The sequence below is a fragment of the Protopterus annectens genome, chromosome 9.part0, assembly GCF_019279795.1.
Source record: "Protopterus annectens isolate FY-2018-M chromosome 9.part0, PAN1.0, whole genome shotgun sequence".
NCBI lineage: Eukaryota > Metazoa > Chordata > Ceratodontiformes > Protopteridae > Protopterus > Protopterus annectens.
In genome coordinates, this window is record NC_056743.1 from 1,347,535,720 (window position 1) to 1,347,563,445 (window position 27,726).

General features: G+C 38.1%; 1 protein-coding gene across 1 annotated transcript in view; it reads left to right on the forward strand.

Annotated features, from left to right (window-relative positions):
- The first annotated feature begins 7,480 nt into the window (after positions 1 to 7,480).
- Positions 7,481 to 27,726, forward strand: part of TACC1 (transforming acidic coiled-coil containing protein 1) — a 981,198-nt gene continuing 960,952 nt past the window's right edge. Inside the window, exon 1 of the mRNA XM_044084331.1 lies at positions 7,481 to 7,611. Coding sequence (XP_043940266.1) covers positions 7,559 to 7,611 — 53 coding nt within the window. The 5' untranslated portion in view covers positions 7,481 to 7,558. The remainder of the gene's footprint in view (positions 7,612 to 27,726) is intronic.

The following is a 27,726-nucleotide window of genomic DNA, read 5'->3' on the forward strand; positions in this document are numbered from 1 at the left end:
AAAAATAGCATATATCGATTTATTATCCGCTTTCGTAAAAAAAAAAAACGTAAACTAAATGTTAATAAAGACGGCAGTTCAGTCCGTCTTCACTTTGTTTCAAATTAAAAATTGTATTGTAAGCTGCTGTTTTAAGCTCATTTTTATCTCTGTTCAATTGTTTAATTGTTTAATTAGTCACCTGGTTTGTCTATTTGTACTTAAACAAGTGAACTGTTTCTCTTTTTCATTATTCTGATGAAGTTTTTTACGAAAGCGGATAATAAATCGATATACACTATTTTTGTGGTGGTGTCGTTTTGCCTTCTCTGTGGATTTTGGATTTACTGGTTTTGGACTGTTTCTTAGTTTATTTTTTTGGTTTTGTTTCTTTTACCATGGCTGAGGCTGCTGACGACCCTTTATTGAACCTTAGTGTTCATGCTACTCCCTCTTCAGACGCTGGGAGTTTGAATATGTTGCTGATTGCTACCTTGACTGAAATCAAGAATTCGCTTAAATTTTTTGGTCACTAAAGCGAACGACTCTGAGACCACTATTAAAGCTTCCAGTCTGGCTGGTTCCATTCATGACTTGGAAGCTGATATCAGTTTTGATAAACCATTACGACAACCGAATTTTGTAGCATCGAACCAACAACGCATCATTGGTCGGGCGACTTTCCAACAGTTTTTCGACCGTGCGGAGAACCCTTTCAACAACTTGGGCATAACTGAAGGAACTTCCAACGTACTCTACAATGAGGATTTCCATTCCAAACGTGAGCAGATGCTTAAGCTTCTAAAAAGGTACAACGCTATTCATGTAGACAATTGTTATTTTTCACGATGTTTGGAACTGAACATCGTTCCAAAGGGTTTACGGTTTTTTAAGTGCCCCAACGGTGTGCACGCCGGAGACTCTTTTTTTAACACTCTGACTGCCTTTTTTAATGAAGCAGGTTTACGTTTTCTTAAGTTGCTCTTTGATAACAACATCATCAAAAAAGAGCTTCTTAAGTAGGAAATCATTGATATTGAATCTTATTTTAAACAGAGTCTTGGTGAGCAGAAATTTTCTGAGTTCTTTGAAACCATTTCAAACGAAACGGAACAATTTTCTGTTGGCAACATTAACAGGAAACACTCTAAACTGTTACAGGATCTTGCATCTTATAAAAATAATTCTGCTTTTACAAACTTTGGTGTTTCTAACAAATTTCATAAGTTTACCAACAGTAATGGGCAAGGTTTTAGGAAACAAGCTGTTGGGGTTTCATCTAAACCTGTTGTTTTTGGTGGTTCTAGTAACCTCGAGAACACTTTGTCTTTAGTATCTGGTTCTCTAGACCCCATTGTTTCTTCCGTTAACGAAAAACTGGGATTTAAACTTTTAACCAACAAATCTTCCACCTGTGGGTCTTCGCAGGTGGATGGGAATCCACCTGTGGCAGTTGAAAGTTTTTCACCACCTACTACGGTTGACAACATAATTAACAACACTAAGGCTAATACTGTTCCTGGTTCAGGACTTGGAAATCCTGTTCCTTTACCATCTTCAACTTCTTTTACGAACAGGAGAAATCAGGCCACAACAAAAACAGTGCTTACCAGGAGCCGAACATTTCTGGGCTCCCAGTCCTCGGGGGAAGAGAATTAGGATTTTGGAATGACAATTTTAGTATCATTAATCTGACTGAACATGTTTTTACTAATGACGAGGTGGATGTCCTTAAATTGGGTCTTAACTTTGTTCCTCACTCTAGAGCTAACTACGTTAGGACTGTTATTGACATAAAGCAGTATACTAGAAAGTTAAATTTACACTACTTACTGCATGATTTACCTGGTTCTAACCGTGTTTTTGTTAAACCCTCTATTTATTGTCCTAAATTACAGCATACCATCAGGGTTTTTGAAGAGACATGTATACAGGATGTTGAACATATGTTAAATAATGAACCTAGTTTTTTGAACAATTTAACTAGTGCTGAAAGAAGGGCAATTAAGAATTTACAAGCAATGACTAATAAATTTCAATTTATGAAAAGTGATAAGGGAAATAACATTGTTATCATGAAAAGGGAACTTTACGTGAAAGGTATTTTAGATTTACTAAATAACAGTGATGAATATGAAACTGTTTCATTATTTGATATTAAGCGTTGTCATCGTTTAATCCATTCATATTTGTATGAGGCCCTTATGAATGGAGAGATTAGTCATGAATTATATGATTTCTGTATCATTGACCAGCCAAGAATTGGGGTCATTTTTGGGATCCCTAAAACCCATAAGTCGATCCAAAATCCACCATTTAGGCCTATTGTGTCTTCTCCTCATTCGGTCACCGAGGGATTGGCCCTGTTCCTTGATGCTGTATTAGGGCCCATTGTTTCTAACCAGCATTCATTCATTCGTGACTCATGACATTTTCTTAGTAAGATTAATAATTTTGTTATTACTTGTGGTTTTGATCCACATAAACAGGTCATGTTCACCCTTGATGTGATTTCCCTGTTTACCTGTATACCCCATTATGAAGGGGTTGAAGCTATTCGAAGTTTTTTATCTACCAGTTATTCTGGTTTTACCAACAATATGGTTTTGCTCATTTGTAGGTTGTTGGAAATCATCTTAGAGAATAATTTTTTTTCTTTTTGAAAAAACTTATTATAGGCAAAAAAGAGGGGTTGCTATGGGTTCGTCAGCAGCCCCAGCCTATGCTAATTTGGTTATGTCATGGTGGGAGCAGCAGTTTTTTCCTACCCTGGCTAGCAAATACAGTATTTCTTTTTTTTGTCGTTTTATGGACGATTTGTTTTTTATCATTGAAGGTGACACATCCACTGTTGCTGAATTTCTTATTGACATCAATTCTTACTCAGATTATTTAAAATTTACCATCGGGACCAGTGGATTGGATGTTAATTTTTTGGATGTTTCCCTTAAATGGGATTTTGATGAGAAAAGGTTACATAGTTGCATTTATCGGAAAGAGACCTTTAATAATGGGTACTTGCACTATAGGAGTGGTCACCCTAAACATGTTATTAACAACATTCCCAGGGGACAGTTTATCAGGGCTAGTCGCATGACGTCTAAGGACACCGATTTGGCTCAGGAATTTGTTTTTATCATTTCCCTATTTGCTAACCGGGGATATGACAAACTGACACTTACTCAAACTAGTGTAGATATTTATTCTAAGCAAACTGACAACTATTCACCCTTATTAAATTTAAAATCTGATAATCCTAATATTTTTGTTAGGAATGACAGCAATAATGCATTGAATGTTAATTTGATTTGCTCTTTAGAAATGAGCTCTGATTGTCAGCACATTCAACGTATTTTAAACAGAAATTGGAGAATTATAAAAGGGAATTCTGATATTTTCCATATTTTGGGAGAAAAACCACTATTTGTTCAGAGAAATAGTTCTAATTTAAAAAGGATTCTGGAAAACCAGAGTAGTAATATTTCTAATGTAGTGTCAGGTAAGAAAGGTATGCACTGTTGCAATCAGTGCAACATGTGCAGATTCATTTCAACTGGTCCCTATATTTCAGTGGTCACACTTAATAGGACCTTGGCAGTTCCCGGCTATGTAAATTGTTGCACTACAGGGGTCATTTATATTGCCCTATGTTCCTCATGCATGGCATTTTACATAGGAATGACCACTAGACAGTTAAAGACTCGTATTAGGGAACATTTATATTCTATCAAAACTAAGGATGACAACAATGCCCTTTTTAAACATTCCCTTGTTTGCCATTCCTTTCACAAATTTTTATTTTCTGTACTTGAGGTCTGTTATAGGGACATGAGGGACGGGGATTATAAGAATTACCTTCTACAAAGGGAGACCTATTGGCAAATCAAACTAAAATCTGACATTCCCCCTGGTCTCAACGAAGCAATCAATGTTAAATGTTTTTTGAAACAACGTAAACTAAATGTTAATAAAGACGGCAGTTCAGTCCATCTTCACTTTGTTTCAAATTAAAAATTGTATTGTAAGCTGTTGTTTTAAGCTCATTTTTATCTCTGTTCAATTGTTTAATTGTTTAATTAGTCACCTGGTTTGTCTATTTGTACTTAAACAAGTGAACTGTTTCTCTTTTTTATTATTCTGATGAAGTTTTTTACGAAAGCGGATAATAAATCGATATACGCTATTTTTGTGGTGGTGTCATTTTGCCTTCTCTGTGGATTTTGGATTTACTGGTTTTGGACTGTTTCTTAGTTTATTTTTCTGCTTGTCTATTACATTGGGGAAGGGAAGTTTGGGTGGCACAGTTGTTTTGCAAGCCTCTGTGGTGATACTGGGGCAAAAAATGACATACATTGCTGCTGTAGATGGATGAGTACTGGGGGCTTGTCAACACATAGGTGGGGGCTTTACCCTGATGACACCAGTACAAATCCACCTGTTGTCAGCCCTGTGTATCGCAGGAAGGCAGGGCTCTTAAAAAAAAAATTCCTGAAAGCTACAGTATGATGGCTGCTAACCTGGCTGGTCCCACTCTCAGACCATGGGGACTCACTCCCCTTTGAACCTGAACATAGGTTGAAATGGCCACAGCTCATGTTTACAGGTGCTCCCTGTAAGTAGATCATACAGTTGCAAGTCACAGAAGGATACTCATATGGCTTGTGGAACTAAAAGAACAAGACTATATGGGATCTGGCAGTAGAGGAAATAGATGTATGTAGCACTAGGAGAAAAAAAATATATAAATTCACTGGCACATTTTCATATTATGATGTTTGTAACTTTGCAGCAAGGAGACATGATGTCTAAAACCAGGGAGCCTTCTGCATTGTATTGTAAGTGTTTTATGGTTTTATGTCTTCCAGCAGTTGCAGGTATCAGAAGGCTATGTATTTTCACAGGGAGATGCTAAATGCTAGCAATTTCTAACAATGGTTGTTTAGCCTGACAACTGAAGTCAGGTGACAAAAAGTGATGTCATGCTGCAAGTATCCCAGCAGTAATATTCAATATTCATTTAAGAACTCTCTGAGAGAGTGACTGTGCGTTTTGTATTTTGTCTTTGACTGGCAGCATCAGCTGGAAACATCCACTCACCACATCTGTCTTGCCTTGCTGTAAGTAAGTTTACTAGGGTACAGCCATTTCTTTTAGATTCAGTAAGGAATATAGTAAAGATTAGTTTAGATGTTTTCTGCATTTATTTGAAACTGTCCTGCAAGGTTGCTTTAAATATTTCCTGCGATTTTTAACTCTGATGTCACTGTGAAGACATATTTAGTATTGTCTTGTTCTTTTATTATTTATTATTAAATATATTTAACCCTAATGTTGTGGCTGATATTTGTGAGACATATTTAAGCTCTTAGAGTACTTGCATATCATTTGGTGACACTGTGCAGGCCATTCCTTATATGTTCATAGGTTCATAGGTGTTTTAGGTGTTTACTAGGCTAATGTCCACAATGGCCTTTTTAAGCCTAGCCATGCATCCCAAATTGCTGACAAGTTCTGATACCCTTAATAAGTGTAAGCATGGGCCTGGGAGATGAACCATTTACAGGTTACCTGATTGCATTAGAGACATAGGTGCTATTTGGTGACACTGTGCAGGCCAGTCCTAATAGCCTTGCTCTTGATTAAACTACCATTTGGAATAATAGTAACATTACTCAGTAGGATTGGACACCCTTTGTTAAAGGCCTTAAAGTAGCTGATAAGGGGTTCTGGGGGCAGTGATAACGATTTTATAGTCTGGGAAGAAGGAGGCATAGCTAGTAAACTTGTGCCTGCCTTTCCCAGGTGTGTGTGTGTAAAACAAATCTCCAAGAGTGTGTGTGTCAGCTGCTTGGGCGGGAACATGAAACATTGGTTGGACAGATAGAGTGTTGGAAGATTTGGCTTGGAACCCTGGCTAAGGACTGAACTCTATAGCTGTGCCATTGGACAGTCTTATTGAAGATCTGGAGAAATAGGGTGAAATCAACTCCAGACTGACTGTGGTCTCTGTGTGCTCTTAAGGGAAATTGCACTTTACTCTGTGTGTACTTGTCATCCTCCCAGTGTGCATGTTCCCCACTATTGCCAGTGGTGAGGATTGAGGCTCCTTGACTGCTGGACCAGTGCTGGTGCATCACAACTCTATACACAGCAAAATTATTATGTTTGTTATGGTATTGATTGGTTACAGGCATTTTTCACTGAGGATAATTCCAGTATTTACTATGTTAGCTACTTAGATAACCCCAGTCTAGTAATTTGCATGTAATATGCTGATTCAATTGTCTAATGCTAGCTTTTACTATTTATCTATATAATGTTTTTTCTGTTAGTCACACTTTTTATTTTCTAAAGTCTTTAATTTCTATTTCTCCCTTACAAATACTACTATAACCATATTACACATTTCATTCATTTCACTCTTACCATTGTATACTGATATCTATGCATCCAGTGTTGTTCTTTTTTCATATTTGTATTTTTAAGACTTTTTAACTTAGTATACAACATTTGTATTTGTAATGAAAGTTTATTATTGCTTTTCTGTTTGTATTGCTGATCTGTGACCCATGTCATGGCTGAACATTATCTCTACACCATTCTAGTTACCTGGTTAACAAATAAAAGAAAGTAAGCAATTCTAGCATACTATATTAATGCTATATAGCTGTTCTTAGGTAAGCCCTTTGCTGTTATAAACAAATATACAGTCATTAAAGAGTTTACGTTGATCAGCTATTCTTCATAATTGTGTTCAAAAACAGGATAGAAGGTGTGCTGGAAATCTGGAAATGAATACTAAAGTCAGAAATCAAATCTGATTCAGTTATTGTGAATAAATATTAGATTACTACAATCGTGTAGTGAAGCAAGCATCTACAAATAATCATGCAGAGCTCCTGATGGATAATTGCCATCAGCTAGCCTTGAAAAAGATGAAACGGAAAATATATTTTTTTTAAACCCCAGTGACTGAAAGATTAACTTTTGTGATCATGTGTAATGGAAAATGCAGGTGCTCAGTACCCCATCCCGTGGAACAGAAAAGTAATGCTAGCCATTTAAATTCCTCTAGAGACTGTGGTCCGTAACAATTCATTTCTCCACAGACACCTGGCAATTTTTAGCAAATGAAGCTCTGGCTTGAATCAGCAAATATTAGAAAACTGCAATAAAAAGAAAACACACACACACACACACACACACACACACACACACACACACACACACACACACACACACACACACACACACACACACACACACACACACACACACACACACACACACACTCATTAAAGCACACACCTTAATACTTTACAGTTAATAAAGATGTTGATTGTGTGTCAGAATTTGACAAGTGCAGCAATTTTGGAAAGGTTCCCAGGGGAGTTCTTTATTTCCTGTCTACTCTGCTTGTAAATTTTAGCAGGAATATTACAAAACATCCTCTTCCTCAAACTATCTGAGCCCCTGGATTGATTCACACCCTCCCTTCCTTTCCACAGAATTCCTCAGCATTTTCTGCTCAGATGCCAAAGATTCCTTTCTCAGCTTGGAAATCTGTGACAAGCAGGAGATGCAGGACTGGCAGAGAGGGGATAAAAGCAGACTGCTTACATGTAGAAAAAGGTAAGAAGTAAAAAAGGGTGAAAAGTGCTCTGACAGCTGCAAAATTAGAGAGACCATTTTGTTATAGTTGTGAACTTAGCAGAGACTGAGTTTGAGTTGTGTTGTGCAGGTTAAGCAGATTTATTCCTGACAGCACATGGCAAAAATAAACATGTTGGCTTCATTTATGTGCAGCATTTCTTACGTGGATCAAACTGACCACGATACTGTGCATATTAAGGAAAATTGTGTTATTTGATATGAGGACTGTAAACTCACCAGTGTGCCTAGTATGCCGTTTGTCATATGTGTGTGTGTGTGTGTGTGTGTGTGTGTGTGTGTGTGTGTGTGTGTGTGTGTGTGTGTGTGTGTGCGCGCGCTCGCATGGGTGTGTGTCTGGCCATCTGTGTGCATCTGATTCTGTGTGTGACTGTGTACATGAGCCATAAAAAGTGAGTTTAGGACATCTTTGGGTCTAATTTCCTCACTTGCAACCTTGACTATTCTCTATATAGCAGAAGTTGCCAGATGTTCAGTAACAGACATTGACCGAAATGGCTATTAATTTACTAACAACTGTTGGAGCTGCCTGTTACCTTTATTAGCTGAGACACCCTTGAGAAAGCACTTGGCTCTTCAGTGAGCTGTTTAAATATTTAAGTTAATCGTACAGCTACTTTTATTGAAACTTGTCAGAATGTTATGTTTGTGATATATTTGTGATTTGAAAAGTTGTTGGTTCAACATTATTGAATGCTTGCTAAATGGAATTCCATTAGTTATACTACACTTCATGCAATATCTCCAACTGCATAATAGTCCCAAAAGATTACCATCTGGAGCTACAGTGCAGTTGCTTCTGGTAATGTAGGAATGTTATGTTTGAACTAACACTATGCACTGCAGAGTATGTAAGATAATACACAGAATGGAGAGAAGGTTAATGTGTTTTTACTTTCTGGTCTACATACCTCTTAACCTCTTAGAGCAAGAAATCTAGACAAAGCCATAAATACAGAAACCCTGTACAAGCATGTTAATAGCTGTATAGAGGCAGCTGTAACCACCAGGAAGAAGTACAGAACTAACTTAAAAAAACAAGCCAGCCTGGTGGAATAACAGAATCAATCAGATGTATAACAGGAGGAAGAAAATCATGGCAAAAATTAGGAGGTGCAGCACGCAGCAGGATAAAAGCATTCTAATTAAACTAAACAGACAAATCAGAGGACAAATAATGTCTAGCAAGGCCAAATTTGAGTAAGTTTGGCCTCCCAGGTAAAGGACAATCACAAAGCATTCTTTAGCTATGTCCACAACCTCAAAGGCAATACATAATTGCGTGCAGAGCTCATTGTAAATGGATCCACCTAAACTGAGCGAGAAGATATAGCAAGTCTCCTGGCTGATAAATTCAGCTCCAACTTTAATCCCCTCTCCCCCTCAACCTTCCCTCAGGAAATATCATCAAATATAACTCCCCCTACTATCACTAGGGAATAGGTCCTTAATGCTCTCTCTAAGACCAAGAACACTGCATCAATGACCCAGATAATATCCCAGGATGGCTTCTAAATAGCATGAAACATGACCTATCAGGGCCTCTGGAATTACTGTTTAACTGTAATCTGCAAACAGGCTTCATGCCTCATGAATGGAGAAAGGCAACAGTTATCACTCTGCACAAAGTGGGCCATCTACAGACCCTGGAAACTACAGACCCATAAGTCTCACTAGTCTTATATGTAAAGCCATGGAAAGAATTATTATGGAGATGATCAACAGAGATATAGTAAACCTCCAGACACTGGACCCAACCCGATTTGGTTTCGTAAAGGGCAGATCATGCCTACTCAACTGGGTGGACTTCTTTGAGAAGGTCACCAAAGCAATGGATGAGGGCAAAATTGTTCATGCTGCCTACTTTGACCTGGCCAATGCATTTGACACAATACCCCACTCGGGCATTGTTGACAAACTCAGGAGGTTAGGTACAAACCCATATGCCACCCAGTGGATAGCCAACTGGCTCACAGACAGGTCACAGGAAATTAGAATTGGGGAGTCCACCTCTACAAAGAGGCCAGTCACAAGTGGAGTCCCTCAGGGATCAGTCATTGGACCGCTCCTTTTTGACATTTACTTCTCAGAAGTCAAGGCCAATGGCAGTGGTCTCTGGCTAACTAAATTTGCAGATAATTGCAAATTAGGAGCTGTCATTGAATCTCACACTGACACAAATGTTCTCCAGGGGGGCTGACACAGACAAACAACAGGTGTCAGAGTCATGGACTAAAACTAAATGGCAAGAAAAGCATAATAGTATCCTTTGGGAAGTCATCCATCCATGGCAAGTATCATATTGGCAACACACCCCTTAGAGCTGACTCAGTAGTCAGGGACTTAGGGATACACATAGATAGTAATCTAGCCTTTGATCATCACGTATCTACAGTGGTGAGGAAATCATTCTATGTTGCGCAACTTATAAACAAAGGTATGGCTTCTAAGTCCAAGGAAGTCATTGTTCCACTGTATTCAGCATTCATCAGACCTATCATTGGGTACAGTGCCCCCTTTGGCATGTACCTATCCAGGCATATCCAACAACTGGCATGTCCACAGAGGTTCCTCACTAAAAGTATACAGAGCATAAGTAATATGTCCTATGCAGACCACCTCAAGGCCCTCTCCCTGTATTCTGTCTCCTACAGGCTGTTGAGGGGAAATGTATGCCTGGCATACAAGGCATTGTGAGACCCCATTCTGATGGACCTCCTGCATATCCACAAAACAAACAGTACCAGAATTACCCATTCTAAAGACGTAAACCTTGTCTGTAATATAACTAGGACCTCCTGGAGAGATAGATATGTATCACAGAGACTACCCCATCTGTGGAACAGGCTCCCCATCCATGTGAAGCAGAATTCCTTCCTAATCCAATTCAAGTGCAACTTGGACAATTGGATGGGAAACTGGAAATAGATCCCTGGTTTGGCACCTATGTCTCTGATGTAAACAGATGACTGTAAATGGTTCATCTCCCAGGCCCATGCTTACACTTATCAAGGGTATCGGAATTTGTCAGAGATTTGGGATGCACGGCTAGGCTTAAAAAGGCCCTTGTGGTCATTAGCCTAGTAAACACCTATGAACATATGAACCTATAATAATGGAAGAGGGGGGGCAAAGGCCCAAAAATAGAGACAATTTTTTAAATATTGCTCAAATGTTGAAAGTTGATAGGATAACTGGTTTTACAATGGCACACATTTTCTAAAGGTTATGAAGTCTAAAACTCAAATGTCTGTCAATGTTTTCTGACTTCACTCTTCACTAATTTGCAAAAGATTGGCCAGAAAAAAAAAATTCTACGATGAACAGACTCAAAATATGAGGCAAAAATCTGGACATTCTGCACAACTCTGTACAGTTGAGAGGTATGCTGCTTTAATTTACAGACTGGTGCCTCAGCCAGCTGTGCACTCATACACTTGCACAGTGAGTAGCACCTTCATTAGATACCCTAGGAGGCATTTACTCTGGCCATTCAATGCTTCTGCAAGCACATCTATCTACTTAACATACTTTCTATGAAAGAAATGCTACTTGCAATGCTTATACACCATACCTGTATAAGAAATAGTATATGGAACTTTGGCTAATTATACGACTGTGAGCAATTATTTATATGTATGTACAGTTCTCTGTTGCTACTGAGACAAATGCTAACTACAGTTATTTATTTAATAATGAATGTTTACATTTACTTGCGGTTTAGGCCACTTTTTTTCATTCTCTGTCTTTACTAATTCATTACGTTGGGGGCTTCTTCAGCTGCTTAAGACAACACTTGTAATAATACACAAGGATTATTTCTGTATCATGGTAGGTTCATCAAGTGAATTTCCCCTATGGTGTAAAATCATCTTTCTAGATACCTGTAGTATTTCTCATGTAAATGTCTGGTTTTGGGTCAGTCAGCTTGTCCTGTGCCTCTGTTAGTATAATACTGGAATCCATCATTCATCTGGAGGTATGTGATTTGTCTTTCTATGAATTAAAGTCTGGTATTCCACTTTTTATAGGTATGGAATCTAGCCATGGGTCCTGGACTGGACATTACATCTATGGGGGGGGGGGGGGGCTGGGAGGATATCTGAAAACATAGTATACTATTGCATAATTGTGGCAATGTTGGGTGATATCTGTTTGCCATGGGAAGACTACTGCATTGGACTGATAGGCCTTTTCATTCTTTAAAATCCATGCAGTAAAACAATGCTACTTATTTAAAGTGAAGCCTTTGATAGTATCTGATGTTACCCTTTCTTCTGTCATCAACAAAGCTCATTCACAGCTCTCCATCTATTTTCATGCAGCCCTCTCCTAATGAACAAAGAAAACACTGAATGTGTACTTCTGGTATTAATCTGACGGTCTCTAGTATTACCTCAGCTGCACAACAAAACTGGTTATTGACTTGTGTGCCCTGTGGTGATGTTTCTGATGTCTCTTGAAAGTGATAATGAAATAGCACTCTAGATCTATTTGTATGCATTATTTGATAAAAAGTGTTCTTCTGCTCAGGTATACTCATTCTAGACAAATGATAATGGGATAAGATTAATATAAGTGTTGTCAGAGCTGAAATGTAATAGGCTGAGTAAAGTTTGTAACTGTCCTCAGTACAACATGCAAATAGTTGAATTTAGCTTAGTGTAATTATTTTTCATAAAATGTGTAAATAAAACTATGATTGTTGCTTCACTAAATGTGAACTATACAGAACATGTGATTTTTTCCCCCTGTGGAAATGCAGAAGAACTATTAAAGAGTAAAAGTGGCTTCTCCAATTTGCACGTTTACAATGTTTAAAGATTAATGCCCCCTGAAATGTTACTGTGGGTTAAGAAACTGCACCACCATATTTGGACTTCCCCTAGAGGTATGTGACTATTGGTATAGGATTTCTTTTCATTCGGTTTGAAGACAGTTACCGCCTTTCTTGTGAAGTATGCACAATGGAACTGCTTTCTTGAAACAAATCCCAAGCCAGAATCCATTTGCTTGAGATGCTGTTCAAGTGCTGTTTGGACATTTGAATCAGGCATGGTTAGAATTCATTAAATGTTTTAGTTACTGGCAATGAATGGCCTCAATAAGCTGTTAGTTAGAATTGCTCCTTATGCCATTTGTCTGTTTACATCCCTTTATTTGGTATTTTCTTTGTGCACACACAAAGCTGTTTGCATATGTAAGTTTACAAAGTATATTGTTTAATTTTATTTCTGTTATGTAAATAATTTTATTATCTGATTTAAAATGTTTTTGGTTAGTTATTTGTTATCCTAATTATAATCTCTCTAAAGAGAGAGAGAGATACAGAGAGAGATATAGATATGTGTGTGTGTAGTTTACAGGGGTAGATAATTTGGCCCTAGTTAAAATGCTTTGTTTTGTTATTTTCTAAAAAGGCCATGTTTCAGAACATCAGCTGTGTACGAGTGGAATTTTGTGGTGCAAAATTTGTAGCTTTATGTCATGGCCATGAATCTGTAGTTCCTCAGGTGATAGCTACAACCCTCAGACTTGCTGGACAAATGAAAGGTCTTCTTCTGCTGACAGCTTTTTAGATAAGTAACTAGCAATCTCATGAACTATTAATATAAACTCTTGCCTTATTTTACTGCTTGCATTTTAGGATGTCTTTGTGTTTGATTCTGGTGCTGCAGACACCCTACTGACTTCAGGCAGCAGAAGTCAAATTGCCCTTTTTCCTTTACCCTTCTCCCCTAGTCATTGAATACCTTATTACCTAGCTGCCCTCCATCCACTTTATAGTAGGAAATTGCCTCAGTGGTATCCAAACTGGGAGATAAGTGAAGGGTGCAGTGGGGTCTCGTGCTAGAAGATACTTGTATTGTGCATGCTGACATATTTTTATTCCCTAACAGACCACACAGATGTATGCGTGCAGTGTTTCTAAGTGTGGGATACCTGCATGTTACTTCACAAACCTTCCTTTGAAGAAACAGCAAGTACTTCAAAGTTGCTGTGGGGTCCTGTGTCTGTCTATAGCATTTACTAGAAGATAACCATGCAGTAGAATACAATGACATCCTCACCCTGAAGAAGAACAATTGACCTTTGATCACTCAATATACTCTGGATGGTCATCCAGCTCCCAGGCCAACAAGATAACCAGTCACACCCAGGTCACTAGTGGAGCAGACAATACTCTGACTCTGTACCTGCAGACTAACCAATTACTGCTGATGAATGAGAGCTCCAAAGGGCAAGTATGGGTTATGGGGTTTTAGCATAAGTATGGTTTATTGGGTTTTAGCAGACAGCTGTGATGCAATAATTATAATAACCCTCTTATTACTAGAAAAAATAGATTTGTTTGTTTTATTTCGGAGACTTGACATTGGTAGATTGAGCACTCACCAGCAATGGGGTATTGCGTATTCCCCAGTGTCCTAGTAAAGGAATCTGGATATAAATAGGGTGGGAGTTTTACCTGAGTAAATGGTAAGTACTTGAGTAAGGTAGTTTTGGGGGGGGGTGATCGTTTCCTAGCAATAAATGTTCTTCATCATAAGAAATAGCAAGGTAGACAGAGAAAAATGTTCTCTTCCTTGGGTGGCAACATTTAGGTATCCCAAAAGGGTTCATTTACAAAGTAGTTTACACTGCATCAGAAATGTCTACAATTAATTTATGAGCTCATATGACCAATTTCTTTATTGTCTACTAAAGTTTTCCCATTCAAAGGGTAAAGCTCCACATCCAGCATATTGAGGGGTTACTTTCCCATTTTAATGTTTGGTAATGAGTATCCTACATGCAGGTTCTGACATAATTAAAAAATGTAATTATCAAGAAAAAAGGCTCAAGTAGAAAAAAGCTACCATGTTAGGTTCTATAAAATGCCTCTTGCATCTTGCATAACAGGTACAAGAAGGTATGTTTATTTAGTAGGAGTAAGAGAAATCCACATGTCCAATAAAATGTTTTCTACACATTTTACATGCATAGGGTAACTACATTTAAATTATATCCTGTGCTACTCCATATTAACTGTGCAGGCTGGTACAGGGCTGTGGTAGTTTCCTGGGAGACAACAAGGTGTTTATTCTACAACTCTCAGATTCCTGACATTCTGTTTCCTCATTATATCAGATTTTTTTATGCACACATTAGTTGCCCTTTCATTTTTTTTTAGATTTCTGGTCCTCTTTATAGTGTTCTCTGGTTAGGCAGGTCCACCAGACTCCCATAACACTTATTTGTTCTCTCCAAGGTTGAAGACTAGATGACAGCTCACAGGAGGTTGGACATATTATTACATGCTCTACTTAATTCCATACCCCCCCCCCCCCCCCCAGTTTGCACAAGCAATGTTGCTTAGGTAATGTTTGTGCTTCCACAGTCTGATACTCTGCATCTACTCAGCTTCATGTATATTGAGCAAGTTACCTGGAACAGAATTACAGTGAATGAGCAAATGGTCCCCAATGTGGCCTCCATCCCTTTTTCTGCTTACACTGGCAAGCCTTCTGGCACCTAAGTTGTATATCAAACACCAGTCAATGGGGATGTAGATAGGAATGCTTTATCTGCACTGTCAGGCTAGTTCAACATCTTTAACCAAGGAATTAGCTATTTCAAGGTTTTGTCATGAATTGTTCATAGTGAGCAGTGGTACTAAATTTGTTTTAGAGCTAGTTCTAAGGATCAGTACACTGATATTCTAAACAAATATCACATGTCATAGCATGTGAATATAATATTTTTACCTGTAAAAGTAGTGGCACCACAGAAGACAGATAACTACTTGTTTGTTATTGAGAACTATTGTATATCTTTAAAACTGCAGCAAAACTCAGTGGATACATAGACATCCTTAAGGAGGAAGCGAGAAAGCCAGATATAGTGCTCCATGAAAAGAAGACAAACATAGCATTGATCACTGAAATCGCTACACCCAGTGGCTACAGTGTCCTGCATACAGAGAGACACAAAGTCATAAAATATCAGGATTTGCAGGCAGAAACAAGAGCCATGTAGAAGAAAGATACCCAGTCAGTTCCAATAGCAGCAGGAGCAACAGGTCTTATAAAAAATAATCTATAACGTATTTAGATATGTTACCAATGCATGTAAATCCATATGAACTGCAGAAGGAGTCATTACTGGGCACATTGCGAGTGCTGCAAAGAGCACTTCTGGCTGACGTCAGAGATTGAAACAATACTAATTTTATGAACTTCAATTGTACTTTGACTTAGGAATGGGGCCCATTCCCAACATGGTATTAGAGACCCAAAAGACTTAGAGAAAATAAGAAAAGGAGTGGCATTAAAGTGCTATTTCATATCTGTAATGAGATAGTTGTTGGGAAATTACAATAGGGGAAATGTGGATTGTAGCAGGGTTCAATTCCAAACTAGTGTGGTTTGAGGAAGAAAGTGTCTTTCTCCCCAGCTACAAAATGGAAAGTAACAAGACGTTTTTAGGAATGACCAGTTCTATCTTTTGTATTCACTTAAAAGCTACCGACAAGCACTTAGTCTGCCATTGTCTAACCATCCCATAAATTGCTGTCATATTACTTAGAGTAATACTTGTACCAGCTGCTAGTTGCATATTTTTCTGTATTTGTATGATTAAGAAACTTCTTCCTCCATAAATCAACCTTTCAGTATAATATACAGCATGACCAGAAACTCTAAAAAAGATAAAAATACTGGCATTGGTATGAGATATGATCTGCAAGAAGGTATCTTACCAAGTGCTATTCAAGCATTTTTAGATTACCATTTATTCTACTAAATGAAGAGCAGAGTGTTCAACTGCATTCCAACACAAAGACTTCTGTTACAAAACAGTGTTATTAAAAACATTTTATCTAATCTGTAACATCTTGATAAGTAGTAGTTGCTGCAAAATTACACCATAAGATGCAAGTTGGACATCCTCTTACTGCATGTTTAGCTCAAGACAGATGCCTGTACATACCAAACTGGATAGGAAGAAGTGATACACGTTGCCCAAAAGTTTGCAATTGATGTTATCTCTCTGCAAAGTGTCTGGTGGTTCATGAGGACATGAAAAACAAAAGAAACAGAACAATACTTTGGTAATCAGGAGTCCCATTTGCACTTATTAATGCATGTGCCACTGCCTCCTTCTTTAGGGTTCCTGGAGCTGTTTAAAAGTGATAGTCTCACCTGCATCCTTAAGCATGATAACTACATTATAACAGAGATGATGATCATCAGTCACTCTGATATTCATTCCAATGCAATGAGAGCTGTGACACACACCACCTATAGAGCAATAGGACCATGTGTTCATTCTCCAGTTGCTTTCTTTATCCATTTCAATGCTGCATTGGAGCAAAACCCTATCTCAACCTTCAGTTAGTGCAAAGGAGATACACTAATCCTGGGTGGGCCTGCACACTGCAGCATACACAGACACACACACACGCACACACGCACACACACACACACACACACACACACACACACACACACACACACACACACACACACACACACACACACACACACACACTCATACATGGCACGCTATATACATGTGGCCAATGTGGAGACTCACCAGTTCAGCTAAAGCACATCTATGTGATGTGAGGGAACAAACTCACACTGACACTGACATTGGGAAGACATACAGAAATTACACAGAGGAAATCCCACCTGAGAACTAAGGTAAATAACTAAGCACTGTGAGGTAGCAACTACTTTTTGAAAATAAATAAATGCACTTATTTTCCTTAAATAACATTTACATGCAAAATGTTTAATTGTTGATGGGTGTGTCAGGATTTAAAACTGGAGTTCATCTGCAGAGGTTCATCTTTACTGGGCTAACTGACTTTCTGGGCCATTTTAAGACTAGGACATTATCTCCTTAGAGAATCAAGCCCTGTAATTTGTGTCTGTAACGTAAACCACTTAATTATTATGCCAACTCCCAACCCAGAGACAGACTTATGCTCAGACTCATCAGTGACATAAGCATGTTCCTTCTGTTAAAATGTGAAATCCTATTTACACCAATTGACTGTTTTATTAAGTCATTCATTAATGAATTAAGATTTTTCTGCAGAGCTACACTTTGACTTAGTAATGCTGCTTTGTGGTTATTTAATGATTTTTTTTCATTCTCAAGGTTAAACTTAATTGCAGGAATTTTGTTTTACACATTGTGTTAAATGTATAATCAGTACACATCACATGTACATATACATATATGTACATATATAGGGCGGCGCAGTTGTGCAGTGGTTAATGCTGTTGCCTCACAGCAAGAGGTTCTCTGGTTCGATTCTCGGCTGGGGTGCCTTCTGTGTGGAGTTTGCATGTTCTCCCTGCGTTCGCGTGGGTTTCCTCCGGGTACTCCGGTTTCCTCCCACATTCTAAAGATATGCTTCTGGAGCATTTCTCCCTGGGCCTCCTCTGAAAACAGGATCTGTGGAACCTAGTCGGACTTTCCTGGTCAACAAATGTTAAATAAATAAATATATGAGCTGAGTTATATTTGTGTATTTATTAAATGGGCTAGCACTAATCAAAGCACATTTTCTCAACGGGCTTGGAAAGAAAAGCTTCAAGTCATTAAAACATATACATGCAGCATGCAATATTACACTAGCAAGTTATTGTAATATATGAATAAGAATTTCACAAAACTTTGCTTTTTAAGCATGACTTTGTACAGTACTGTACCAGTCCAGACCAGAACATATTTGCACATAATAAGTTGTCTGATATACAGAGGCAAACAATATCTGACAGCTTACGTTAGCATCCCCCTGCGTGTTGTCTACACTTTTGTATGCCTCTGTGATTTTTACCAATCTCAAATCCACCCTAATAACTAAGCTAGAGCAATGTTATTGTAAAATAGCCAAATTTGCTTCCAACAAGCCATACTGCACACATGAATGTATTGTCCTCAGACACCTGAATCGGCGTGAGCTACCTCACCTCCTCACCTTCTCTCAGCTGCAGTTTGCACACAGATAAAGTCATTCAACCTGAAAACTACCCTGCCCTAAGTGTTACTACAGCTCCACTCCATCAATAAAACTCTCCGCTCTACTGACAAACATCTCGTGTCAATTCACAAGGGTCATGACAAAGCAGAAATGCTCTTTATTTCAATTCTATCTCAAAATCCTGTAACCCAATTCTTCCTCCAGATTGACTCCTCAACAACACAAATATTTTCAAAGATAAAGTAAAACTGTTGCTGCATACTCCTGTTTATGTCCCTGCTATTCCCCAGGCTAAATTATTCGTAAACTACCTCTCCTATGTCCGCTTACATGTCTTCCCTCTTATTTCTCTGACTTCTACTCTTCTTAATGATAATATGCATACAATTATATCTGACCTAATGTACTGCTACTTATCTGCACTCGAGGCTGACTATGTTGCTGCAAAATATATTAATTTATTTCATTATTAGTTGCTTTATTTATACTTACATTGTATGTTGCTCTTCTTCTTTTGGCTTTTCCCAGTTAGGGGTCGCCACAGTCGAACTCTGGTCCGCTAATGATTGGCAGTAGATTTTTACGGTGCCGAGGTGCCAGCTCAATGCCCAACCTTCAACGACGCCCTACGCATGTCTTTTGAATGCCACTTGACTGCAGGGAGGACATGCAGCCTCCACATAGAAGGCACTCCAGCCAAGAATCGAATGGGACAACCTCTTGCTGTAAGGCGACAATGCTACAGCTGCACCACCGCGGCTTATACTCACATTGTATGTAATACCACTAATGTTACCGGAACATTCTATATACTTTATATTATTACTGTACAGCTTTTGTGGCGTTCTGTATGTAATGTTGTAAATGTTGCCTGAGTATTCTGTATGTTGTATATTTACTACTGTTATTGTTTCTTGTGGAGCTCTTCTCCCTAAGCCTCCACTGAAAAACAGCTTGTTTGCCTTGTCAGTCTTTCACAGTAAACAAATGGAAATAAATAAATAAATAAAATCCTGTATTTTATGACAGATATGCTATAGATTAGAAATGTAATTAAAAACAGTTTTAGTCATCTGATAACAAAGACACTAAGGAAGCTTTTGAGTCCAAGTTAATGCAATAACAGATGAAGGCAGTTACTGCAGTAAAACTAAATCATGTGGATGTTTATTTCATATTATTTACTCATTAACCAGGTACTCCCACTGGACACAAGTGTTCATTTCAGGGCAGACCCAGAAGTTCTAAAGACAGTTGACCCTGATGCCTGTGAGAGATACATGAAGTCCAAAGCACAGTAGATACTAATTATCCCTTAAATCTATTTCTGGGTGCTATATTGGAGCTGTTGCTTAATGACCTGCTTGAGTAGTTGAATAAACGTCTCAGATGGAAGTGTATTACAAAACTGCATACAATTACAAACGTCACACATGGGCTTGCATCTGGATAAGAAACTGGCATGTGGATTTCAAACTACTGACATGCATTTATTGTCTAAATGGAAGGAATTCCCCTTAAAGCGTATTTAAGAATGGATTACCATGTAAATTATTACTGCAGTCATAAGCAGCAACATATCTTATAGCAATAACCCACGCCTGGGTGTGGGTAATGCTAAATTTACCCACGGTTGGCGTGGTTTGGTCCCGAGGGCGAAGCCCAAGGGACCAAACAAAGCCAACCATGGGTAATAGCATTACCACCCAGGCGTTATTGCTATTATATGACATTATTTAAGAAAAGAAACTGTTACTTTTCTTAAATAATGGCATAGTATAATGCCTGTTTACTGCCCTTCCGCAGATGTCTGGCATCCGCGGCAGTTCTGATGTACTGCGCGCCTGCGCAGTACTTCAGAGTGTGGGCAAAAGCAACGGAGAAAGCAAGATCTCCGTTGCTTTTATGTCTCGCTATGTTAAATGAGTTTAACATAGCGAGACAGTTAAAATAAGCAACGGACATCTCCGTTGCTTATTTTAAAACTGTCTCGCTATGTTAAACTCATTTAACATAGCGAGACTAAAAGCAACGGAGATCTTGCTTTCTCCGTTGCTTTAACACTGCTCGCTATGTTAAATGGGTTTAACATGGCGAGACAGCTTTAAAATAAGCAGCGGAGATCTCCGTTGCTTATTTTAAAGCTGTCTCATATGTTAAACCCATTTAACATAGCGAGACAGTGTTTAAAAGCGAGTTATACTAATGGAAAAAAGTCCGGGCGACCGGACCTTTTTCCATTAGTATAACTCGATTTACAACGGGCACGCTGGCCAATCAGCGTGCACGTTTTGGGGGGATCATGGTATAATAACAAGTTTATCACAGAAAGGAATGCCCTAAAGAGGATATTGGCTTTGCCTATAAATTTATTCTTAGCAAATACTGCAGTTCTTTACACACATTCAGACATAAATAGAATATAATAATGAAAGTACAGTTATCAATTACCCATTTGCTTCAAGCTTTTACTTCATGGAGACAGTACTCCTAAATTCCAGCTATTGCTTTCACACAGTTCAAGATATTGCATTTCTAAATTTCTTAAACAAGAAAGGGTGTGCTAGACAAACCCACAATGTTGACAATGCTGATCCTTAGAAGCACACTATAGTCGCAGTCTGTGGAACTGTCACAGCACCAAAAGAATATGGACCTTGGTAGTTAATGCTGCTGTATGGGCCTTGTGGTGTGGATCCCCCACCAGCACAAATATAACTTTTAGCTCCTGGGTATGGATGATCCAGCTTATCTCATGAATGCAATAGAGAAATATTCATTAAGAAATGTTATTCTAGTATTTTCTACAGTTAAATATTGGAATTCTGTTCCCAAAGATATCAGTAAGAGTTTGCTCATATATGAACATAAACTATAGAATTGCTTCAAGAATATCAATTGTTTTCATGCATTTCAGGATTTGTGGACTATTTTTGTGCTGTTTGATAAAGACATAAATATTTAAGGATAAAAAAGACACATATTTTGGTATCATAGGAAATAATAAACTATTAGACCAGAGGCTATGCATGTTTTGCAAATAATCACTCTTAGGGTCTACCATCCTTTTTAATGAGGGCAAGGTCTATAAGTCCTAGAATGTATTATATGGTGCCCATCTAATTGTTTAAGCTATGTTGGAAGATAGACAGGAATCACACTGCTTGACATGAGGGGGAGTCGATTCCATTAGAAGAGTAGGCTTGGGTGATGAATCCATCCCTCTATTTAGTTTTATTTATGCCCTGATGTAAACTCCTATCTCTTGTTCTAGTGTTGGTTGTACTGTTTGACACATCAAGAAAAAGGAGGCATTGAATAATAGGATCTCTGAAGGCCCCCAAAACAAGGCATAGGTCTCCCCTCAGGAGTCTACATTTACAAGGATAGTGATGATAGCCTTTCCTGATAACTATGATTTTTGATGCTCAAGATTTTTCTGTTAAGAACCCTGCAGCCAATTGAGTTTTTCAGTATGTCTAGTGAGATACATGCCAAAGGGTGCATTATATGGTATAATGGGTCTAACCATGCAGGGTATAGGGGAACAATAACTTACATGGTTTTGAAAGGGATGTCCTTGGTAATTGATTGTGATATATAGAAGGACTTCCTGACATCACTACATGATCAAAGGAAAGGGAGCCATCTACCCAGGAGTCCATGACTCTGATGACAGATTCATTGGAGAGTGAAGTATGACTGGTGTAATAGGTGATAGCAATTTGTTGTTATCCAAAGGAGACAACACTGCATTTGTTAGCATTTAGTTTTGATCCCTTTCTCAGTGAACTAGGTGTTAATGTGTAATAGTACAGTTTGAAGGAAATTTGCATCACTGGCAGACTTAGCAAGAGATCCTTATTGTCAGAGGTGAGACCAGATAAATAAATGCCAAAGGAAAGGGCCCATTACAAACCTCTGGTGAATATCAGTGGTTAATTTTCCTTAACCATGGAGGCATCACCAGTCTTGATAATATGTGTTCTGTCCTTGATCCAGTTTGCAATCAATCTTACCACATAGGGATCTGTACTTAAAGCTATTAACTTATTTACAAACCCATCCTGTAATATAGTATCCTATACTTTTGATAGATCCAGATAGGCAATGTGAACAGTATAACCATTGCCCTTGGCCTACATGACCACTTCAAAGAAGTTCACAATATTAAGTAGGCATGACCTGCTCAAAACAAATCTGAATTGTCACATTTTGAGCCTAATTAAATTCTTAATATCCTGCTTTTTTGAGGTCAGTAATGATGTGTTACATGCCTTTGCAGACAGGACTAGTAAGGCTAATGGGTCTACAGTTGCTAAAGAAAGGGCTTCACCATCACAGTGCGCCATTGTTCAGACTTAGGTCAAATTACTTAAGGAAGGGATCAGCAAGGGCCTGCTTGACAATATTTATAAGACAACCCAGAATTTTGTTGGGATCTGATATAAAGTATTTTTAGTCTTGGAACATACGTATGTGGCCCTTGGGCCAGTTCCTTCTCCTTCTACTACAAGTAACCTGTGTAAAAGATTGTCTGTTTTTTTATGTGTGTGATGATAGGAGGTACTGCCAGCCATGCCAGGAGAAGTAGGGCAGTGGATGTATAACATACGCCAGCACAGCTAGCTGGAATTTTATAAATAATTATATGTCATTTGTATATCAAACTGATGTGTACAAATGCCTGTGCTGAAAATGTATTTGTGAAGCTTGTGTGTGTTAAGCCATAAAGATGTTATCCCACAGTTTTGAATTTAGCCAGAAACGCAATGTCTGTGCAAGAGAATATTTTATAGTTCCTGTAGGAAGAGCGGAATGTTTTTATGGTTTTATGACTTCCAGCAGCTGCACCACTTCTGAGCAATGCTCCATATGTGTGTATTGTAGCACATAGGTGCTAAACCCTGGTAGCTTCCAGTGATGGGGGATAGTGTGGGAAACAGTGTCTTATGACCAGATGTATGCAATGTGATTCTGTACAGAAATAATATTTTAATATTAGAGGAGAATGAAGTTGCAGGAGCATTCTGTATTCTGTCTTGGATCTGACAACATGGACCACTCACCAATCTTGCCTTGCTGTATTCAGTAAGTAGGAACAGTAATTCTTTTAGTCAATCAGGAACAGATAGTGAGACTAGCTAAATACTGTTTTTCTATAATTGTGTGAAACTTTCCATTGGTGTTATTTTTAATATTCCCAGTGATGAAACTCTGTTGTTTACTGTAAATATATACTTAATATTTTCTTGTTCTTCTATTATTTATTATTAAATATTTTTAAGCTTTTCATTGTGGCTGGTCCTTTTGAAGAATATTTAAGCTTTGAGACTATTTGCATATATTTATTTGGTGATAACTCTAGCCACTCCTGAAAGCCTTGCTCTTTGGTCAACATTACCATTTGTATTAATATTAACTTCACTCGGTATAATTGGGTACACTTGTAAGAGCTTTAAAGTAGCTGGCAGGGGTTCTGGTGGCAGTAATAATTGCCTTTTAGTCTGGGCAGAAGGGGGCACAGTAGGTGAATCTGTGCCAGCCTTTCCCAGGTGTGTGTGTGTGTGTGTGTGTGTGTGTGTGTGTGTGTGTGTGTGTGTGTGTGTGTGTGTGTGTGTGCAAAACAAATTTCAAAGAGTGTGTGTGTCAGCTGCCTGGAGTAGGTAAACAAAGTACTGATTTCACAGAAAGGGCATGGGAGGATTTAGCTTGAAAATGCAGCAAAGGACTCAACTCTTAGTTGTGCCAGTGGGGAGTCTTATTGGGGTTCTGGACAGATATAGAGAGGAACCAGCCCCCGGACTGAGCGTGTTCCCTGAGCACTCTTAAGGGAAAATGTGCTTGATGCAGAGAGGTTTGCATCTGGAAATACTGAGTATATCCATTTCTATTCCAAGTGAACATACCTCTCCAGTGTCAGTTGTGAGGATTCAGGCTCCTTGATTACTGGCTCAGAGTAGGGACGTTACAATGTAGTTTCTAGTTTCTGTTTTAAAGGTTATAAATTGCTTCAGTTGTTATTGTAACTATGGGTGTCAAGAACTGTAATAAAGTTATATTTCTGAAAAAATATAAAACGCCACAGAATCACCACTTTTTTAAAAAAAATGCATGTTTTTCTTCCTTGTCAGTCTTCCTATCTGCCAGGCTTACCTTCCCTGCTTGACATTCTTGCTTCTTTAATCTATTATAATGAGCTACAACCCCAATATTAAAAAAAATATGTTTGACATATTAGCTAAGCCAGCATCTTTAAAATTAAATGTTTAGACTGTATCATAGTTTGCCCAGTGAAATAATACAGCTCTTACTTTCCATGTTTTTATCTGGCAGTTTACCTTGAGGATTTAGGCACTGAGCTGTTGATGAGCTTTATTTTGTCTTCTTGGGTTCAAATCCTTCGATCTTTATTTACCAACTATGAGATGCAAAGCAAGTCATTTAAGCAGACAGTGGTCCTGCATCACCCCTGAAAAGAGGTAGTGGTGCATATTGAGTTTACATGGTTAGTGAATGAATATAGTAAAATAAAAAGAAATTCAATCCTTATATTTTTATACATTTCTGACATCCTTCTGCCTGTTTTTAGCTTTTTATAATATCATCAAAAAAGTTATAGTCTTCATTTTCATTTTATGTTCCAGTCAGTTATCTCTACAGACATAAACACTTGAGGTTGGGCACTGATAAGGAAGGCTAATTGGACAAATTTACCTCAAACCACTGTGTAGCAAATAAATCCTTGTAACAACTGACCCTTGTCAGTTTCTTAGTATAATTTGTACATGGCTCTGGAATACTTTTATTCTTCGTGGTATCAAATAGTTCCCCAAAATTAAAGTTATTGAAGGCTTGCACCATAGCTTCAGAAATGAAGTAATGTGAGTAGTAGACTGTTTTCTTAATACCTCTCTTAATTCATCAGAGCCTGCTAATAAGATTACCCCTTCAGACCAACACAACAGACCCAGCTTCTCCCATGCTGCACGTTTCTGTTTACAATGCTTGATCAAATGTTATAATATGTCTTTAAGACAGGTAAGTGTTTCCTGCTGGTGAGACCTGTAAATTATTCATGTTTTTATAAATAAAATAATTTTAGGAGCTGCAAAACATCGAACTATGTATTTCAGCGTTAACCAGTGCCACAAATAAATCTGCACCTGCTACCACATTGCATCTCAATTTTTTTCCTTTTGCTCCACCTCATTTCAACATCTGGACCCACAAATCCTCCAAAGATCTTGTAGCAAATTATAAAACCAACCGGCAATCCAACAGGTTCCATAATATTTAATTCATAGATTCTTTCTTGCTGAAATAGGAAATGGCTCCAGACCTATTGAACGTGGCATCTAATTTCTAATACAGATTAAATATTTCCAATGTTCTTCATATTTAATGTAATAATCATGTAGCAATGCTTTCATTCTCTCATTCTCCAGTACTATCTCATTACATAAAAAGTTTCTTGTCTTAATTGCTGCCCTTGAGAGCCAAAATGTGCATCAGACATATATTAAACTACCTCCTTACCTTTCCTAATTCTCCCAATTCATAAAACTATCAGGAGCTACTTGAAGTTCCACCAATTCCGAGGACAGTTACAGAATTCCGCAGCTCAGATATAGGCCATTCTTACCATGTTGATAGTTACGAGATTTGAATCAGGCAATCAATTGCTCATAAAGTGCAATTTTCCTGGGATGTCAATTCTACATAACTCACAAGATAGACAGTCATAATTTATGTCCCCTTTCACTCAAAACACTCACAGAAAAAAGAAATAACTGACATAAAATATGATATACAAATACAAATGCCAATAATAAAGAAAACTAAGTACCATTCACAGTACTGAAGGATCTGTGACCCCTACAAACCGTACAGTACTTTCTCTGTATTCACAGATCTCACAACAGCAAAAACCAAGACTGCAAGGGCATTTCCTTTCACAATAAAACATGCAGTGTTAGGTTGATATAAGAGCTCTACCACCTAAGACATATAGGAGTTATGCAGGGATTTACTGCCTCCTGGCTACAGCATTTCACATATTGGGATCCATCTTCGCAATTAAACATGGCCATGTCATGAGTAAATCTCTGTGTGCCACCTAGCCTGGCTGGTTTTACAGCTATAACAGTATTATGTAGAGGTAGTCTCCTCTGTATTCCCCTAAATCCCAGACATGTTCGGAAAGATGTTTTTTTTTTTTCCAAATAACTTTACACAGAATACCACCCACTGAGTCTAACTGCACACTACATATAAGATTTAAGTATGAACTCTTGTTCGCCAAAAATCAGGGGAAACCAAATAAGCAGGATAAAAACATAATACAAATAAAAGGTAACCTGACTTGAAAATGTAATCATAAGCTAAATGTTTCTCAATATCTGTAAAAATATTGTCACTTTTAACGTACTTTTAAAATGATGGCTTATCACACTCTTTTCACTGATCACCTTAAACGAATCAGTATCATGCCAACTTCTGAACAAAAAACAAAGTTGCCTTCAAAAATGGCTGAATTCGATATCACAGAACCTTTTGATCTTAACACTGCGGGAACATAGCTCTCAACCAGTCAGATGTATTCAGGGGCACTTTAAAAAATATTAGTACTGTTTACTGGAGACACTGTCAGAACAAGAGAATGTGAATTAATATATTTTTTCTGAAGTAAAAGAAGTTTGTAACTCTAATTATTGTCATTATTTATTAAGAGCAATCTACTACCTTTATTCCAAAAGTCGCCAGGAGGCATTAAGAGACTCAGAGTTAAAATCTGAGTCAAAATCAGGGATATCCCTGAAAATCAGGAACAGTTAAGAGGTATGCGGGGAAACATGAATTAATAAGGCGTACCTAGCCTGTCTCTACAGATAGCATAAAAAATGTTGCAACAGCCTTACCTAATCATTACATTTACATATACTGATCCCAGCATGCTCATTACTTTTGCCAGAGGCCAATATTTAATCACATACACCCGCAAGTTAAGCCTGTACTATAGCCTCATAAGGCTGTGTGTGTGAAGATCTCATAACAGGACAACATCTGTTCTTCTCTCTGAATGGACACTTCCCTAA